Source organism: Paramisgurnus dabryanus, chromosome 7 (assembly GCF_030506205.2).
Source record: "Paramisgurnus dabryanus chromosome 7, PD_genome_1.1, whole genome shotgun sequence".
Classification (NCBI taxonomy): Eukaryota; Metazoa; Chordata; class Actinopteri; order Cypriniformes; family Cobitidae; genus Paramisgurnus; species Paramisgurnus dabryanus.
Window position 1 is genome coordinate 18,762,682 of NC_133343.1, and position 20,271 is coordinate 18,782,952.

General features: G+C 36.5%; 1 protein-coding gene across 2 annotated transcripts in view; it reads left to right on the top strand.

Moving 5' to 3' along the window:
• lpp (LIM domain containing preferred translocation partner in lipoma) overlaps positions 1 to 15,690 on the top strand; it is a 205,225-nt gene extending 189,535 nt beyond the window's left edge. For both annotated transcript variants that reach the window (XM_065240758.2, XM_065240761.2), the window contains exons 9-11: positions 11,511 to 11,689; positions 12,435 to 12,555; positions 12,724 to 15,690. In XM_065240758.2, the coding sequence (XP_065096830.1) occupies positions 11,511 to 11,689; positions 12,435 to 12,555; positions 12,724 to 12,852 (429 nt within the window). In that variant the 3' untranslated portion in view covers positions 12,853 to 15,690. The remainder of the gene's footprint in view (positions 1 to 11,510; positions 11,690 to 12,434; positions 12,556 to 12,723) is intronic.
• Positions 15,691 to 20,271: the final 4,581 nt, after the last annotated feature.

Below are 20,271 nucleotides of genomic sequence, written 5' to 3' on the forward strand. Positions count from 1 at the left end.
TTTCAACCCCTGGCTGGGTCAGATATAAATATTGTCTGGGTTGGGTTTGTCCATTATTGACCCAACCATTGGATTGAAAATAATCCAGCATTTTAAGAGCACACAGTTTACACATTCTAAATTGTTCTGCAGTGAAATTTTCAAAAAGCTCCTGCTTTTTTATTCCCATGTTAATTTGGTCTGTAGGATGGAGAGTTTGAATTTACAAATCGGGGGTGTGAGAGGAAAGTTCAGTGCCTCTGGGCTCCTCTGTCAGCTGTGTGATTAGTGGTGTTACTTTAAGAGAAAAGTTTCTGAAAACTACTGGCATGAACACTGGAAGAAAATAGGCACTATTTAAAAGAGACCAGAATTGTAACCTCCTTGCCATGGACTGAGTTAGTTGTTTGTATGCAAATGTGAAAAAGCCCTTCCTTACTATAAAGACAAACATGTGTTGGTTTTCAAACTTGGAATAAACCTCGGGCATCTGGTGGACTTTGTAAATGAGAACACTGAAAAAACTAACATTTTGGTGAAGTAATATATATTAGATTAACTCTCATAATTTCAACATAAAAATATTAACATTCATTAAGAACTAGATTTTCCTAAGTAAAATGATAATAAATACACAATTAATTCATGTAGAAAATGAACTGTGTGGGAATAGTAAGTCGTACTATTATTTTTTATTTTACTGTTTTATAGTCACTGCACGTAGTAAATAAATAATTAAGTAAATTTTAATCAAAAACTTTAGCAGATTCAATTAAAAAAATCTTAGTTCATGTAACTTAAGAATATTAAATACATTAAACAAAAAAATCAGGTAAAATTAACTTAGATTTATTTGCACATGTTGTAGGGAATACCCACAATCCTTTGCACCTGAATATTTTTTAAGCTTTATCACAGAATAAGAACTGATAAGAACCTTAACTACTTAAATATTTGTTAATAAAATGTCATAAAGGTTTAAGCTCTTAAATTATTATTTGATGTTGTTTTGTTGTAAATGATAATTTTGTGAAGTCACCGTTCAGGGGATCAGTGTTTCTTTACATGAACCCTGTTCGGAACATTATATTGTATTTCTCTCCACAGTGCTGACAATGCATGTCAAAAACGCAGTTTGTGTGTGTTTCTTTTCAGAATCAAGTTTATTCAATGAATTTTGTGTTATAATGTAATTTATAACACTAAAAATAACTAAGTCCATAGAACTATGTTAATGAAAATAACAAACAGTAAATATAATTCATTTAATATTTTTAGGACAGCAATGCTTCAATTAAAAAAAACTAATAGACTTTACCTAGACGATTAAAATAAATCTAACTTCTAAAAAAATAATGAAGTAACATTTACTTAATTATTTAACATATGTTTTTTATGCATTATTAAGTCAATTTTATTTGATTTTAGTAGGTAAGTTGTACTTAAAAAAAGTTTGTGCAAATTGTTACAAGATTTTATAAGTAAATTTTACAAGTTGTTTTTTTCAGTGTAGCCAAAGTATCCTCTCTGGGGTTTTTATCCATTGTAAAATTCATATTTGTGTTTCATTTAAAATTACGCAGTTTTAGGTTATCGGAATTCCATTTACCGCCTACATGAATGACAAGCAACCAATATTGTAGCTTAATTTATATTATCATATCATTTATTAGTCACATTAAAGTCTCATAATGTATTTGTTTTATTGTATTATTGATTCATTCATTCATATTCACTACAATAGTAGCCTACAGTTAAGGCACATTTTGTGTAGACTTTATTTGTTATTACTATAAGATCAAAGTAGCCATTGTTCAGTTGCATACATACATCTCTAAAAAGTCTGTATTTAGATGCAGTGCATTATGATGTAACATTATACAAGCTTATTGTAAAAGGTTACCTTATTATTAACAAAGAAAAGAACCGGCCAAAGTATCAATAGATCACTTCCATTATTATTTTATGTGTTCACACAGGCCATACTTTCCCATAGTCTGCGGAAACACCCAGTACTGTAGATTGCATAGCAAAATTTATGTGTCCTCTCTCTGGGTGTGTTTGTAGGATGTTACACATTACCATAAATTAAGAGCTTTGTACAAAAAGTGTTAGTGGGGGAGTGCAACCCAGACTGTTGCTCTACTTGTGGCTCTATTCCCCAATGCAATATCAGCTTTGACATGTGTTTACACTTCTACATAAATATTTAGGAACACAGAAATTTTCTCTGGCTCAACTATTTTGCTCAACTCTTTGGTCAAGTCCCCCATGATCGAATGTCTAGTCACAAACTGTAATCCATATTTATCAGCCTGTTTCTCCCTTGGCCTTCCATGCTTGTAAATTGGACTGATTTGTTTCTGATATTCTGATGCTGTTAAATGCAGGAATACTTTCAGAGAAACAACTTAAAATCACCTACATTTGAAATCCACGTTTATAATGTGATTTTAATAATTCACAGATTTGATCCACTTTTAACGTTTTACTTTTAATATTTACCCATGATGTTAAATAAATTGTACAGCTCTGATAAATGAGTTCTTAATCCTGGATCAACAGAGAAAATTGATCCCCTGCTGTTCAGCAACTGTTCGGTACATGCGGTGTTGTTCCCTGTACTGTTACTTACCTACTGCTGATCAGCTCAACGAGACTAATAGTTAAGACAGCTTGTGAGATTGCCCTGTGTTTTTGAAGCAGGGCTGAATGGCACTGAGGTTAATTATGTTAGTACGGTGCTATGTTTTGGCACCCTGCAGATGTCTAAACTGCTCTGTTCCCTCCAGGCAGCTTGTGTCACTATTGTCATGATACTTAATTGCCTGGAGCACTTAATTAATTGGAGATCCTAATTTCTGATAATCAGGCAAGTTTAACAGACTGCCCCTTCTGCATCTTTCCTTCTGGACTTTTACCGCATGATTATTCAGACACAGACATCTTGCTGTGACGGAGGCCGTTTTAGATGAATGGCCAGGTCCCTATAGACTGCTTCATTACTGCCTGATTTACACCACACTCTCTCGCAGAAAGTATGGGGGAAATACAATCACAAATTTTTTTACTAACAAATTCGAAAAGATGCATCTTCTGTAAAGTAATGAGAAGTTGCCAAGTAAAAAAAGATTTTTTTAAGATGCATAGTCCATCCGATGAAATGCAATTAACCTAATGAGTACATTGAATGTATTCTAAGTATCTTTGGATAAAAGCATCTGCTCAAATGCTTAATTGTAAATGAACAAAACATTATCTCCACTCAAAGATGAAGTGTGCAACAATCATTATGGCCTGGCACATTTTTGTTATACATTAGACAGCAAACATTCAGTTCTTATAGTCAACATGTTGGATGCCAGAATATTGGGCAGGCGTAAAGGCTTGAGAGGCTTTTACAAGGGCCAAATCAATGTACCTGTAGTTGATCCTGATACTGTGTTTGAACATATCCAGAGTGCAAGGATTGTGGAGTGCTTCAAGTTCGGGTCTGAGGAGAGACAAATGTTTATGGTGTGCTACAGGTTATGCTGTGTTCGTTTTAGTTGTTGTGTTTGTTTTACTGTGCATTTAATGAAATCACATTGTCCAGGTTTCAGACTTTTCCCTGGGGTGGCCTATAGAGGCTACATTTTGTCATGTGCTGAGATGGCTTCTGGTAATAGATGTCCTCTGTTGCATGGTGCCCGCATCCCAGCAGGCAAACTGGCTATAGTACAAGAATGGGCCAATAGCAATGTCCGTCATTGCTCTGGAGGAAGGTGATGACACATGCGAGATTTGGGAACATGTACACTTTTAAAAACAAACCTTCAACAATTACTAGTACAGTACTGTGAAATAAATAACACTCCCACACGGAATGCTTGGTCGATTTTATAAGCATAAAATACATTAAACACTATAAACAATACACATTTTTGTGTTGTTTTTAGTTAAAATGCTACACATCATGTTGAAATCCAAAGAAATTTAGTGAGAAATGAAAAAGAAAGTAAATGAGATCTATCAGTCTGGAAAAGGTTATAAAGCCATTTCTAAAGCTTTGAGACGACAGCGAACCACAGTGAAGGCCATTATCCACAAATGGCGAAAACATTTTGCTGGCTGGCATCCAAGAGGTCACAAAAGACCCCACGACAACATCCAAAGAACTGCAGGCCTTAAGGTCAGTGTTCATCACTCCACCATGAGAAAGAGACTGGGCAAAATGGTCTGCATGGCAGAGTTCCAAGACGAAAACCACTTCTGAGCAATAAGAACATAAAGGCTCGTCTCAGTTTTGCCTGAAAACATCTTGATGATCCCCAAGATTTTGGGAAAATACTCTGTGGACTGACGAGACAAAACTTGAACTTTTTGGAAGTTGTGTTTCCTATTATGTCTGGGGTAAAAGTAACACAGCATTTCAGAAAAACAACATCATACCAAAAGTAAAATATGGTGGTGGTAGTGTTTTGCTGCTACAGGACCTTGAAGACTTGATGTGATAAAATTGAGTTTTGCTGTCTACCAAAAAATCCTGAAGGACAATGGCTATCTGTCCATGACCTCAAGCTGAAGCTAACTTGGGTTCTGCAGCAGGACAATGATACAAAACACATCAGCAAGTCCACAACTGAATGGCTGAAGAAAAACTAAATGAAGGCCTAGTCAAAGTCCTGACCTCAATAATATTGTCATGACCTAAAAAAGGCGGTTTATGCTTGAAAACCCTCCAATGCGGCTGAATTACAACAATTCTGCAAAGACCATTAGGCCAAAATTCCTTCACAGCCCTGTAACAGACTCATTGCAAGTTTTCGCAAATGCTTGATTTCGGTTTTCGCTGCTAAGGGTGACCCAACCAGTTACTAGGTTTACGGGGCAAGCACTTTTTCACACAGTGCCATTCTGTGATTCTGAAATACCTTCATTTAAAAACTGCAAGTTTACTTGTGTTATAATGAATTCATATTTAAATTTGCTTTATGATCCAACACATTCAAGTGTGACAAACATCCAAAAAATCAGGAAGGGGACCAATACCTTTTCACACCACTGTAAGCCTTCACATCAAAGGGTTTCAAGATCATATAAAAGTTTCAGTCAGGTGGCCCTAAACTTTTGAACAGTCTCAAAAATCTAGCCCACAAAATACAAGAAATGTAATTTAGGATGTATTATCTGAAAACAAATCTTAATATGTAATTTTTCTTTTTGCATAAATAAATCTGATTTTAAAGATATTCAGACAGTTTTACTCGAAAACAAGACAAAACCAAAGAAAATACTTTTTTTTCTGTGAAAGCCTTTGAACTTTCTTTCATATCCTCGCTGCTCTATACAATTGAAAGTGACATTGCTTCCCACCTTGCCTTCAGCCCAACTGATAGATGTAAGAGGTCTGAAACATGAAGAAACTTGTTCCCACCAACACCTTTATGGAGCTGCACCTCTCAATTGCCCTCACATTGGTGCGGCTGATAGGCGTCTTGAAAGGGTTAGCGCTGCCCACGCTCCTCTCTCTCACTGAAGTACAGAGGGTGATGGAGACAGGTGAATCCACCCTTCTTGTTTTCCTTGATGTTGGGAGTACAGCAGTCGAACCTAGGTTCTAGGCTTTCTGCCTTATTTTTCTATGAAATATTCATATCTGTCTGCATTAGCATCAGCAAGCTTCTAATTGAGATCTGTGCATTCAGACATGATTAACTGACTGGAATTCCTCAAAGGAGAGAACCCAATTAGATAGCACTTGAAACTTCTCAAACTGTCCTTGTTTGTGTGTGACTGTGTTGCCTTGTGAATCTTTTAGTTCAGTACAGTATGTGTTGTTCCTAAAATAGCTGGACAACCAAGGGGATAAGATTTGGCTGCTGATGGCCTTGGTATCTATGAGCAGAACACATCAGCTTGTGAACCCTAATTTTGTATCTTCCCTTTTTAGTCAATTAGCACCACTTCCTTAACAATATAATCTGACCTTAATCTGTTTTGAGAAAGTGAGAATATCACTTTAAATGCTGCCTGTAACTTTGGTGGTATAGTACCATTAAGGTCAAAAGTTCAGTTACCAGGAAGCGTGCATACTGATAAATTGTATTCCTTAAAGGCACTGTACTGTCGGTAACTTTGAATAAATGTGATTGCTAAATGCATCAAAGAAATTTTTTTAAAGAGAAGTGCAAGTATGATTTTAAATGTGGTAACAGGAAGTTGCACTGGATCAGCAGTTAAACATACCTCAGTCTGAACAATCATTTAAAACATGCTGGAAATACTGGATTATGCTACAGTTAGGATTCAGTAAACTCGTGAATAATAGATAAAAACGCCTGTGAAATGTAATGGTGAGCTGATGTCTTGAGAAAAGATGTTGAGAGTGCTTGGCACGGTGCCTCTGCATTTATATCATAATCCCTTTTAGCCCTCTTTCTCTCAAATCTCAATATTTTAGTAGCTTAAAAGAGCACCTCACAGTCCTGAGAACCAAAAGTCCATGATGGTTATAGTCTGGTTCTCAGTTTTATAAGTCGGCCCATCATGTATTATTACCAAGGTCAGTTAATGCTAGGGCGGTAATTTTTTAGACAATTCAGAAGAGGTGGATTTTGCAAAACTGCAATGAAAAAAGTTTATTCACATTTCCAGGTCACCTGCTATAAGTCACATAATAATTATTTGAAGATGACGTGGTATGTACTTAAACCTCCCAGAAACATCTCGATACATGTCTGCTCCCAAGTATAATAGATTATTAATACAAACACCTATAAGTTTGCCGTTGGGGCTTTCCTTGGGATAAGTGTTTGGATAATACTCTTACTTTGATTTAAAATATAGCCTATTGCGGCGTATGTGATACTGGTAAACCTACCAACATCAGTTGACGTGATGTTTAGAATGACTTGAGAGTAAACTCGTATATCATCAATTAATGTTTTTTGACATTTAGAAAATAAAGCTAAAGTTTTGCGCAAATCTGTAATGGAAAAGCAACTGCTATGTTGTCTTTGCTAGGTTCAGATGCACTAATTTAAAGTTCTGTCACATATAAATAACTTCATCATTTTGGTCCTTTTTGCTCACAGACACCTAAAAACTTTTATGTGAAGTTCAACATGATATATTTATGATGGCTCAGGGCTTTCCTCAAGAATTTAGTATCAAAGCGATTTATGGAAGGACTCCTTTGGCTTTAAAGGTAAATATAGTCGACAGACTGTCATTGAAGGGTATACAGGTTTTTTATTATTCTATGCAAAACAAATCTATGCCACCAAGCTGAGGATCATGTAAAATTGATACAGCCTGCTATCAAAGGAAAGATCCTGTAACTTCAGAGCTTTTGCTTAAATCCACACACATTGAGCTCTGTGAATTGGCAGTTGATGGAAACGGTATACAGTGAGGATAAATTTGATTTTCCTTCATGAATATTAGCACTTTTCTACTCGCTTTCTCTTTCACATATACACATTTCTTCACTTTTTCTCATTTTCTCTTTCATTTACCAGATAGTTTTGTCTAAAGCTTTGTACAAGCGAGAGAAGATACAAGCAATTTATCGTAAAGAAGCTAATATTAGTTGTTCAGCCACAACAAATTTAGTGTACACCACCATGCTGTAAAGCTAGAGCAGAAGTGTAATTGCAAAGCAATATTGGTTTTTATTTATTATATACATAGTTTTAAATAGAAAATTTTATGAGAAAATTTTATATCACTTTATAATGTGTGATCTGGTGGAGAATGGTTGATTAAGTCTTTAAGTCTATACCAAGACCAAATATTTTATACCCCTTATATGCCATTGTATGTATTACATTTACTGTACAATGTTTGACCGGCACCCAGTGCTACAAGAGGTTGACCAGCAGTTGTAATGTGAGTGTTTAGTACACAAGTGTGCATGGAAGATATAAAAAGTGAATGTTTGAGACCTTTGTCAAGAAACTAAAAATGCAACAAGGGGGAGAAGAGGCTACAATTGACTTCTACGCTATCTACTTACCCCTATATTCAAAATTAGGGTGTCTGACCTAAATTCGTTCTACCTCATCTGCCTAGACGTTTGTTTAGCCTTCTGGGCAAACACTTAGAGAAATGTTTGAAGCAGAAAAAAGAATATTTGTGAATTTTTCACATTCTGAAAGTGAGTATGAGTAGACGTCTAGTGCCCTCTAGTGGAGTTCCCGTCTTGCATTATTCCAACTTTGAAGCCATTAGTCCTGCAATCGTCTGCGCAGATTTTCCCAAACCATCTTAGAAAGTTATTACCGGACAGTAAATCCACAGCTTGCACTGTAAATCAAAACTGCTTTGACATCAACATTAAAGCAGCAGCGACAAAGATGAAGATGTGCCAGGGAAGAAATGACTGACCCAGACTTTACTGTCACGTCTTTATATGCTATGGCAACAGATTCAGTGAAATCTGCTCTGAATCTGGCTGTTTCTGAATCTGGCTCTTGTAAGCAACAGGACTCAGCACAGGCTCTGGGTTTCAGGTTTTTCCCTCAGTAATGCACAACATAGACGCAATATAGAATTTGACAGCGTTACTAAAGTCTGCCGTGATGGAATCAAAATTGCACAAACAAACCCCACCCAACTTCACAGTTATGAGACGATCTTTGATGATTTTCAAATGAAAGCTTATGAAAGGCTTTAACTGTTTTCAGAGTTTGCAAAGGATTGCGGAATGGTTGTTTTCCGTGCTGCTCTGGGAATGCAAGACAAATTAGAAACGTGTGAGCTTTTTAGAGATCAGCTTCGTCCTTCTTAATGTACTCTTTTCTTAAGTAGTCACTCTCCTTTGACTTATGAATACTGTATTTAAAGCCAAGATGATGTGACCCTTTTTACACCTGGCATTAACATCTGTTTGGAACATCCCCCAGGAGAGTCACGTTGTTGTTTACATCTGGTATAAACATGAGTCCCGACTGAATCACCTGTTTTCATTTGGAATAATTTTATAGGTGAGACACACTGAAGAGATTCTGTAAAAGTTGCATCTTTCTTTGAGATTTGCACATATAGTAAAGAGCAAAGTTTAACATTTTTTTAAAGCGAACAGCTGACTGGGTGGACTACTGTTTCGGATGTCATTTTACCTATGTTGGGTTGTTTCCACCAAAAATAATGGTTTAAAATATAAGCATTCTTTATATTACACTAAATTCTGTCCATTCAGCTGAAAATTCAAGCTCTCAACCCGCGGGCCATTTGCGGCCCTCCCTCCCCCTCTCTGCGTCCCAAGTCTGTCAAAAAAATAACAAAATCCGCCCGCAAAAAGATTTTTACTTACTTAGTTTTGTATTAATTTGATGATTAATGCAAACGCTTAAGTAGCCGTTGACATGTCACATATAAAAAATGCGTGTTAAACGTGAGTCAAGGCTCTTCTTTGTTCTTTCAAAAGCGCTGGAGAGGTTGCGCGTCTTCCGTTGCTAGGCAACATGAGCTGCACTCTCTGTGACATAGAGTTTAACAGAATGTGTGATCAGATTGCTCATCTGAATCTCACATCAATCATATCATTTTCAACATGCAATCACTTAATCTGGTCGAGACTTTGGAGTGTTCGTACAGAGAACAGCTGTAACTCAGAGAAGAGCTGCGGCGGGGTTCGTTAGTTCAAGTCACAGCTTCCACTGGCGACACCTCATAAGGAGTGCGAGCGGGAGATGTAATGTTTGAAAAAGCCATCAGGTGCCCAGGTTATGAAAAGAGGAAAGATGGGGAGAAACATGCAAAAGATAAAAGTAACCTATGCATGCAGCTCACTCATCTCAATATGTGTATAATGAAGTATATCTAATATATCATTATGTTGCTTGCTATGCGGTTACACGTAGAGCAGTAATATTAATGTTTCCAGACATGGAACATAATCAAGTCAATACTGTGACTTTAAAAAATCCTAAATAAATCAAAACTGAAACACATTTTGTTTTTTGTGGCAAAAAATATATAAAAAGCACCGTTTATATTTTTTAAGTATTATTATGTGTTGAATAATACAATTCAAATGCAGTACATATACAGAAATGTTGTGTTTTATGTTAAATTTTTTGATAATATCTCTGAGTTGAGACCCCTGCTCTAGACAGTGGCTATGCACAGTCATATCTGTAGTCCTGTCAGATCTTGCCATGGTGGCAATGCAGTGTTAATCATCAGGCCATTGGCACAGCAAAAGTGATGGCTTACAGCATTGCCACACATGCATAAAAGGCTGTGTTTGAAAACAGTGCTGAATGGCTTTGCCAAGAACACAGGCAGCCAAAGAGGACAGCTGTGGCCTGAAGTACTTACACATAGTAAGATGTGTCTGGGCCATTGAGTCCAGAACAGGAAATATTTGTGCATCATATTTTCTCATGCAAAGTCTCTCTCTCTCTCTCTCTCTCTCTCTCTCTCTCTCTCTCTCTCTCTCTCTCTCTCTCTCTCTCTCTCTCTCTCTCTCTCTCTCTCACACACACACACACACACACACACACACACACACATTATGGTTTCCATGTTTTGTGGGGACATTCCATAGACGTTATGCATTTTATACTGTACAAACTGTATATTCCCTAACCCCAACCATCACAGAAACCCTTCTCCTACTTCACATTTTCAAGAAGCATCATTTTGTTTGATTTATAAGCTTGTTTCCTCATGGGGACATCAAAATGTCCCCACAAGGTCACAAAAATACTGGTATTCCTATCTTTGTGGGGACAATTGGTAATTACCAGATACACACACACACACACGCACACACACACACACACACACTTAAAGAATAAAGTCCTCTCATAATTGATCACACTCAGATGATTTCACCATCCTTTGCTGTAATTGCTTTGCTGGAGAGGAGGGAGGGAGGTAGAAGATTCCTTTATATGAAATATCGAAATAACAAATCCACGGCTCGGGGTGGACATTAAAAAGAGAAATGCGAGCGAAAAGTCATCAGCTGGCCCGTGGCCCGGCATTCGTGGCTGAGGAAAAGCCTGCAGTCATCGGAAAGTGGACATATTTACTGCCGTGCCTTTCGCGGAACGAAATCGAGAGTGAAAAATGACTTTGTTTGTGAATCAGAGAGTAGCTAATCAGATAGCTTCTTTCTCATACCATTGCTCACTATATTCACTTCATACCCCCGCCCATTTTTACCTCAGGGGTTTGAGGACAGAGATACACCTGTCACACACATTTGGATGCTTATATTTTTACTGAGATCTATTCAGCAAAATATAGAGCCTGATAAAAATGCTTATTAAAAAAGGACATGTCAGACGCATGGACCTCTTGATTTCCTCTCAGTGTCTTTTTTATCTGTCTCTTTCTTTACATCACTGTAAATTAAGAATATGTTTTCATTATTTGGGGTTGAAGGTTATTGCGTCTGGCATCCCACATCTTTTGCTATCAGAACTTGAATTATGTCCTGAAATGAATCTATCACAGCTGCCTTTTTCCACATCTTGCCTTGGCTGAGCTTGTACATTATGTAAGACTTTTTCTGTGTGTGTGCTTGATTTCAGAACACTCTGGAGACCTGCAACATATGTAGTAAGCCCATAATGGAGCGTATCCTACGGGCGACTGGGAAGGCCTACCATCCTCAGTGTTTTACCTGTGTGGTGTGCCATCGAAGTCTGGACGGCATTCCTTTTACTGTGGACGCATCCAACCATATCCACTGCATCGAAGACTTCCACAAGTATGACACAAGCATTCTTGATACATACACATACATATTGCTTCCGAGGTGCCTTGATCTGAGGTGGCAAGTCCTTGAGTCTAAAGCTATTATTTAAAATTACTGATGTAGGTTCGTGCTAGCATACAGTCTGGTGTTAGAGAAAGAAAGCCACTAAATAGAAAGCAGCTTTTCTGTGTCTGTTAAGGAATTGAAAGGTTTCAGAGGAAATCAGAAGTTGATTGTGTAAATGTAATCATGACAGAAATGCCATTGTGTCGAGGAACAGTTGGACCAAACCTAGACTGTACTCATTGTTACTATTGTGGTTTCTTTTTGCCACAATCTGCTAAACTTCCTCCATTTCGTTGTTGGTTGGTACAACCCAATGAAGAAGTTTGGTCACCTGACTGGGTTTCGCTTTGTGTACACATCCCCACTACCGCTCTCTTTCGTTATCCTTGTTCCTGTCCTAGTGCTTGTAATATGCAGAACAACCCAATGTATTCATTTTGAAGCTTTCTCTTCAAAAATCTGTTCAAATGAGTTTCTCTGAAAGCCTTAAAAGTACTGTAACACTAGTATTTTATTGTCTAGTTTGTTTTACATGGTCTTCAAATGTGTAAATGGGATCAAATATTTCATTTAATTGCTTAATGTTAAGCTTTTGTAGGCCTCACATGGCCCATTGCACGTGTGTATATCCAAATGACTAAATGTTCCAGAGATTATTCGGTTCTAATCTCCCTCTCCTCCCTCTTTCCAGGAAATTTGCTCCACGTTGCTCTGTGTGTCAAGAGCCCATAATGCCGGCTCCTGGCCAGGAGGAGACCGTGCGTATTGTTGCCTTGGACCGTGACTTTCATGTGCAGTGTTATCGGTGTGAGGTGAGGAAATTAACTTGTATCGAAGGAATCTAATCAGTAAATCCATTTCTTTTAATTCTTTAAGACATTTAGAGGTAATGTAAGAGCAGCACACGGCCCTCCATGAAATTTTGCACATATGAATCTCACTGTGATTAATGTATTGTTTTGATTGTATGCACAACACAGGACTGTGGCGGTCTTCTCTCTGAGGGGGATAATCAGGGTTGCTACCCTCTGGATGGACACGTTCTCTGCAAAAACTGCAACACCAGTCGCATCCAGGCCCTTACTGCCAAGGCCACGACCGACCTCTGAGTCACACACATACAGGATATGCATGCAGATTTTTAATATCCCTGCAGATGCTGAGAATCACCATATCCTGTCACGTCAATGCACACATATTTATGCCACGAAATACCAAATACACATGCACGCAAAAATCTATCATTCCACTTAAAAGGCCGACATCTCGTATTGAAATTGCACTCATTTATTCGGAGTAAAAGTATCCCTTTGTATAAGCAGATGTGTATTCATCAAGGCTGCTTTCGAGCATGTTACATATATAGAGCTAGGCAGTGTTTAAAATGCTTACTTATGCAAGATTCTTTAACTTTAAGATGTTCCCAGAGCTGTGGCTTGTTGAGAAATCTTTCACAGAAAATCATTGAGTCTACCTCTGAAAAGGGACCATTCTGTCCATTCTCTATGCATTCCATACAGTATGTATCCGACATGTGATAAACAGCAGATTTTATTACTGATCTCTGCCACGTTTTAAAATCGTATTGTCACCAACAGTCACAAAGGTGAGATTTATTGAAATGTACGTCCACACTGAGCTACTAATTAAAACTTAATGTTACACGCCATTAACACACATACATTCATTCAAATGGCTTTTCAGAGCTTTTTCAAATATCAGCGAAAGTATCAGGAAGTTATCATTATAATTCACATATGTTATGATGGTTATAAACTTTCAAGTTTTTTGCAAGGTACACAACTTTAATTCTCAGCACAGGTAGAGTACATGGTGTAAATACCAAATTTGTAAATACAATCGGCCCTATTTTAATGATTTAAGTGCATGGTCTGAAGCGCATGGCACAGGTGCACTTAGGGCATGTCCGAATTAACTTTTGCTAATTCAAACGCAGAAAAAATGGTTGACGCATCAGGCACGTGGTCCAAAAGGGTTCATAAATCAAGTGAATAAGAAATATATAGGGCGTAAAGCTTTTTATGTAGTTTGGTGTTGTTGTTTTAATTGTGCTCAGTTATTGCATTTATTTGTATATCATAAGTAACATTTGGTGGTCTGGAGATTAAATGTTTGTATTGTCATAAATGCACAGTGAATTGTGAAATGCCAGAGAATAATTTGATATTATATTGAAATTCCCAGAGGAAAATTATCTTAAATTATGTTTACAGTATGACAATCAGGGCTTGAATGGCACTAAAAGAATTGATCGGAGACTTTAAGGGCTGAACGAGATACAGCACAATGAGCAATATTTTAAATTGTGAATTTTTTGTACACTAAAAAAATGCTGGGTTGTTTCAGCCCACGCTTGGATTAAATATGGGGAAAGCCAACACAATCTCATGGCGATTCGTACGCATTTTACCAGGTGGCTAATTTGTACAATATTTGCTTTCACCACTGTGACATTGGGGTAGGGTGGGGTTTCATTTTTGTTTGTTTTTCCTAATAATTGTATGTTTTTGTACGATTCACTTCATACGAAGCCAACTTGTAAAATACGTAAGGATTTCCATGAGATCATGCTGTCAAATCCAACTTTAACCAACGGTTGAGTTTGTCCATATTTGACCCAAACATGGATTGATACAACCCAATATTATGTAGTATATTAGTTACAAAAGATAGAGGCGAGATAGACGAGAAAGTATTATTAAAAAATAGGACAACCATGTAAGGATTGATAAGAATTTTGCTTTCGTAATTTTGTAAATGGATGAAATCGATATGCAAGTTCCTTCTTTGTTGCATTGACACTTTACTCAAATGATATGCATCTTTTCTATTTAATAAGAAAGTGTTGAAGCACAGTTTCGGAAATAAATATCTACAAAGTACCATCATAAATTTCGAGGTTTAGAGAGTTAACCCCTCAGGAAAATTTCAATCATATCGGTGTGCTGCAGTAATGCCCCAGGGAACTTTCCCCTCTGGTTGCAATAATACATTTTTATGCGAAAATCATGATATATGCATATACTGAATATAATTCGATTTATTATGGTATGGTGTGTTAAATCAAATGCATCGTTGCTTTAAGTCAGAGTTTCAAAAGTGCATCAGTATATGCTATATACTGCATACTGTACAATACTTGTACAGTATATACTTCCTTTTCTAAGTACCTTTTCTATATTTGCTGTGCCTTTCTCAGCCTGTGTGAAACTGAGGTGTTTTTGTGTGAATGCATACGCAGATGTTTGCAACTGATGCTTTGTGTTTGTTGCTCCAACATAAAGTTATAATGATCTAGACTTCACACTACCTAGAGGCTATGCATTTATGCTACTTGAACTGATCTTTTTTTTCCAATTCTTGAGAAAGACCAAATTAAGACTTAAATAGATATTTTAATGTACAATGTCTTAAGAAAACAGCAAGAGTGTTATGGTGAGAGGATCATTGCTGTTTTACTGTATTACAGGCTGTCCTGTATTTGTTTTGCTTTATTACATATTCTAAATGCCCAACTCAAGTTTTTTTTACATATTGCTGATAGATAAGTTTCAGTTTTATTTGAAGTAAGGCTTTTATCTGCCAAACATCCTTTGGCCATTTGTATGTTGTTTTAAGTGTTTAATCAGGATGCAATTTAAAATGTAAAACACAGTGGGCACACATTGTTTCACATATTTGTGAGCATTACAATAGCAGTAAATTGATATAAGGCTATTGTTGAGAACTATGCCGAATACTAACATAAAGGTGCCACGTGAATTTAAATATCTGATTTAAATGTATAGGAGTACTGATGATAAGAACTATTGATCTGTCATTTGACTTCTTCTTGTGAAAGAAATCAGTCTGTGCCCGTACTTGCTTGTTCCTGTGCCCTGATGTTTTACAGACTCCTCTATTATTAATAAACCTTTTAAAAACTCCACAGTGGTAATTTGGTTATTTCTGTTGCAAGTTATTTCCCCTTAAATCCAGACATTTTGTACCGCTTTTTGTCTTTAGTGCTTGAAAATGTTACTGTTAATTCACATGTCTGCTCTTTGCACCACATGACAGGTTTCCCAGGTAACAGATGCTTTCAACTGTATTCTTCACAGACCTTAAAGAAATGACGTACGATGATTCATTTATAACAGTAGCCTACTTGTTCTTACTAAGATTTGAGAAATAATCAGCACAGAATCACTGTTTAGACAAACTCACAATGTATTTTTCTTCTTCACTCTCTTAATGAAGAAGACTTTACTTACTGAAAGCAGTGGCATGGAAAGTTGATTTTAATACCAGAACGGAGGTTAATAGAGTTGTTAAAATAATTTAAAGACCCAAAGCAGGAAATTTTTCACAACCCCTTCGGGAATCTGCTTGATTTAATCTTTTCAATTTGTCATCTGTGTTCCAGGAATCGGCAATAAGCCACACGCCATTTTTATTCTTTACAGATTGATTCCAGATAATAGCAGCAATCCAAAATGAAGTAGCTGAAAGCGACCCCATGTGAATTGAGGGAATTTAATAATTGTTAATAATTGGGTCCGCAATGCAACATGTTTGATCTCACTGTTATAGTTTGAAATAAAATTATCGAAATGTCTTATTTTCCTTTTAAATCATATATCATTTATTAAAGAATCTTTACAAGGTTGTTTCTATATGTGATTTCATCAGATGTACGCGAGTTGTCGCGATTGCATGCCTGAATAGAAGTGAACTTGTGGTCTGTATTTATTTATCGGTATGGCTAGTGGCTAAACTGATCTCGGAGACAAATTCCTTGTCGAAAATAAATTGTTTTGGTTTGTTAAAGATGAGGGAAGATGATGAGCATGAATTACAACCAAGGCAAGAAATCAAGGACCTGTAGCTAACATTGTATATATTAATTTTAAACGGTAATCTTAGCTGAGTGTAATAGTTTATACGCATTTTGATATATGAGCGAAGGTAATTTAATTGTCTTTTATTTCCCTTGTTATTACAAATAAACTACTGTAAAAAGACTCTGTTGTTATTAATTCTATGTGAAAGTCTACACTGTAAAAAAAAATCCGTAGAAATTACAATGTTATTGCAGCTGGGTTGCCGGTAATTTACCGTAGATTTAAATTTATGTTATTTACTGGCAAGAGTTTGTTCAAAGTTAAATAAATTTGAAATATTAACAAGTCTTTATCTTTACAGAATAAAACTATACAATAACAGCCTCATGCAAAGCATTCTGGGAACCAGAAATCATCATCAACCTTTTTCTGTTTTTTGCTTCAGATTTTGTTTCCCAGAACGTTTTGCTTGATGCTGTTTTTTTAGTTTTACTCTGTAAAGACAAAGACTTGTAAATGTTAAATGTTCATTCAACTTTGAACAAAATGTTGCCAGTAAAAAACATAAATTTAAATCTACGGTAAATTACCGGCAACCCAGCTGCAATTTCTACGGATGTTTTTTTACAGTGTACCGTAAATTGCGTTTAGTTCATTGTTTGTTGTTGCTGCTGAAACCGTTTATATAAGAGTGATTATATAAATGCAGGTCCATTTGGTGTCCTTTTTTAGCTTTATACAAATCTATAAATGTTTAATTACTTTTATCATTTGGTTCTCATTGTCATGGATCACAAGATTTTACAGGCCATAACAATGTAATATTTTTTGTGAATGTCCCATGATCTTTTATTGTCTGAATTAGTCAGTGTCAGTTCTGTTACTGTCAAATTCTTGTTTACATTGTCTCACATAATCAAAAAATGAAACAACCGCACTCCGTCCGAGGTGCAAGTCAAAAAGAATATATCCAAATATATAACAAAAAATAGTGACTGCACACTCACTTGTAAAAAAATAATTTTGCAAGTGAGTGTGCAGTCACTATTTTTTTTTTTTTTGTTATACATTGTCTCACACACACACACACACACACACACACACACACACACACACACGCACACGCACACACACACACACACACACACACACACACACACACACACACACACACGACTGTCGGCACTATTTCTCTTGATAACAGAGTTTGACAGCAACAGAATTTACACTAATTTGGACAACAAGAAATCATTTTCAACAATAAATGGTTTCATCGGATGCACACACATCGCCTTGCCCAATGTTAACTTTCCACATGTGTTCATTTATCTGTGTGCCTAGTGGCTAAACTGACCTCTGGAACAAATACCTTGTTGAATTAAAGATGTTTAAATGGATCATCGCTGTGTCGAGAGAGGTTTGACAGCCAGGCAAGAATTCAAGGATCTGTAGTATAAATTTTACCTTGTAACATTAGCTCAGTGTAATAGTTGATACACTTTAGCTGTGATGTGAACTAAGGTAATTTACTTGTTATATTAAAAATATAGCCATTTGATAAAAGCAAAAAAAATGACTTTGACAACAAATCTGCATAACCTATAAAACACTTTATGCCAGTAACGGAAAGTAAATACGGCCTACTAATGATCATTTTAAAATATAAAGGGAGAAAGATAGACAGAAATAAAGCTCTATAAATATATATGCATGTGTGTGCGCGTGTAAGAGTGTGTTTGTGCTTGTATATGTGTGTGCATCCCTTTAGGGATCCAGTGTAGAACTTGGAGTTAATACACGTTAATCTGCTGTTTACAAACAGACTGATGAGTGGAGTGTGTGTCCCTCTGGCTAACATAGTGTGGCTGCTAATCTGTGTGTACATGCACGTGCGTGCGTGCGTGCGTGTGTGTTTTATATGGTTAAATGCATGCATGTAAGAAAGCCAGGAGGGTCCCTCCAGGAGCGAGCTGTGGCATTTCTGAATGTCTGCGTCTAATATTCAAAAATTGAGCTTGTGAACATAGTAACTAGGCACGATCCTTCATGATCTTGCCCGCTAAGCTTCACTCCTTTACAGAAAACAGGGTTTAGGTCAGATTTACATATACAACAATGTTAAGATGTTCAGGGACGTGCAAAGGAATTTTGAGGAGCAGTTGCTCTGACCCAAAAAGGGGGCAATCCCCCACAAAAAAACCTCACAGGCTATATGAAGGACTGAGAATAACAGGGTCTTTATAAAAATATACACAAAGAGCTAAAACACTTAAATACAGCACTCAATCACCAACTAATAATAATAATAATAGAAAAACATGACTTGAGTCACGGAAACCCCTTTCTCCAAATGTAATAACTGAAAATGTGTTAGTCTGAAAAATGATGGACATATGCATCTCAGACAGCTTGGGGTTGAGTAAATCATGGGTTTAATATCATTTTTGGCTGAATCCATTTAACCATTTTGAATAAATGGTTTAAACTTACATGATACATGAAAATACATGAAAAAATTTTTCTTATGGTGTGAATCTCATGTCACGTGTGTGTTGTTGTGAGAAGTACTTACATCATACAGTAGGCTACAGTATACAGTACAGCGAATCAGGCGTGAATCATCAATGGATTTTCTTCAATCTGTGCTACAGTGTTTCTGTAGGTTGCACGCGTTTAACTGTCTGACGACGAACAGTTTGAGCGTATATAATTGCGGGTAGTTTTGCTTTTAGTTAAAAGATTAGTAAATTAGTATTCACGTCATCAACACTCTTTATTTTCTGCATGTTTCTACATAGGCTATAAAAACGCATCAGAAAATTCAGTTTTTGCTGCGATCTGAACAATTCATTCTGATTTGTGAACCAATAGACATTGCTAATGTGTCGTCATCATGACGTATTCCCGGTGGTGAACGCAAAGCATTTTGGGAATATGCGGCACAAACGTACAGGCGCCAGACTTCTTTGCATGTAGGAAAGGACGCAGTGTTCAAAATGCCGTCTACTTGCTGTGTTATAAACTGGAATAGTCGTTCTCATGATAAGTGCCATAAAGCTTTAGAACTGAAAATCCTTGGTAACACTTTATTTCGATAGTCCACTTTAGACATTTTACTGATTATAAGAAACTTTGCAACTACTTATCAACTACTTATCAACTACCAATCTTTAGATAATTAGTAAACTGTCTGCTTAATATTTACTAACACTTGATTGCGATGATATCTCAACAGACATTCAACTGTCTAGAAGTATCTTTGCATGTGCATGTCAACTTATTCCACTAACCCAAACCTCTTCCCTAACCCCAACCCTTACAGTCTACTAATACTCTAATGACAGTTAGTTGACGTATAGTTGCAAATTATTGAAAGTTAGTTGACATGTAGTTGCAAAGTTATTTATAGCTAGTAGAATGTCTAAAGTGGACTATCAAAATAAAGTGTAACCAAATCCTTTTATCGTTTTCAAGCGTGGAAAATATTAGTACAAGCCGTGTTTCAGAGGTGACAAGGCGACGAATGGCATTGATAGCAGCAGAATGGAGACCCAAGATAAAATAAGTTTTATTAATAAAGGCATAGAACCAGTTTATTTGTATTGCACTGTCGACAATTTTGGATAATTATTTAATAATTAAATTGAATTAATGTTTTTCTGTATAAAATAAAATAATATTACC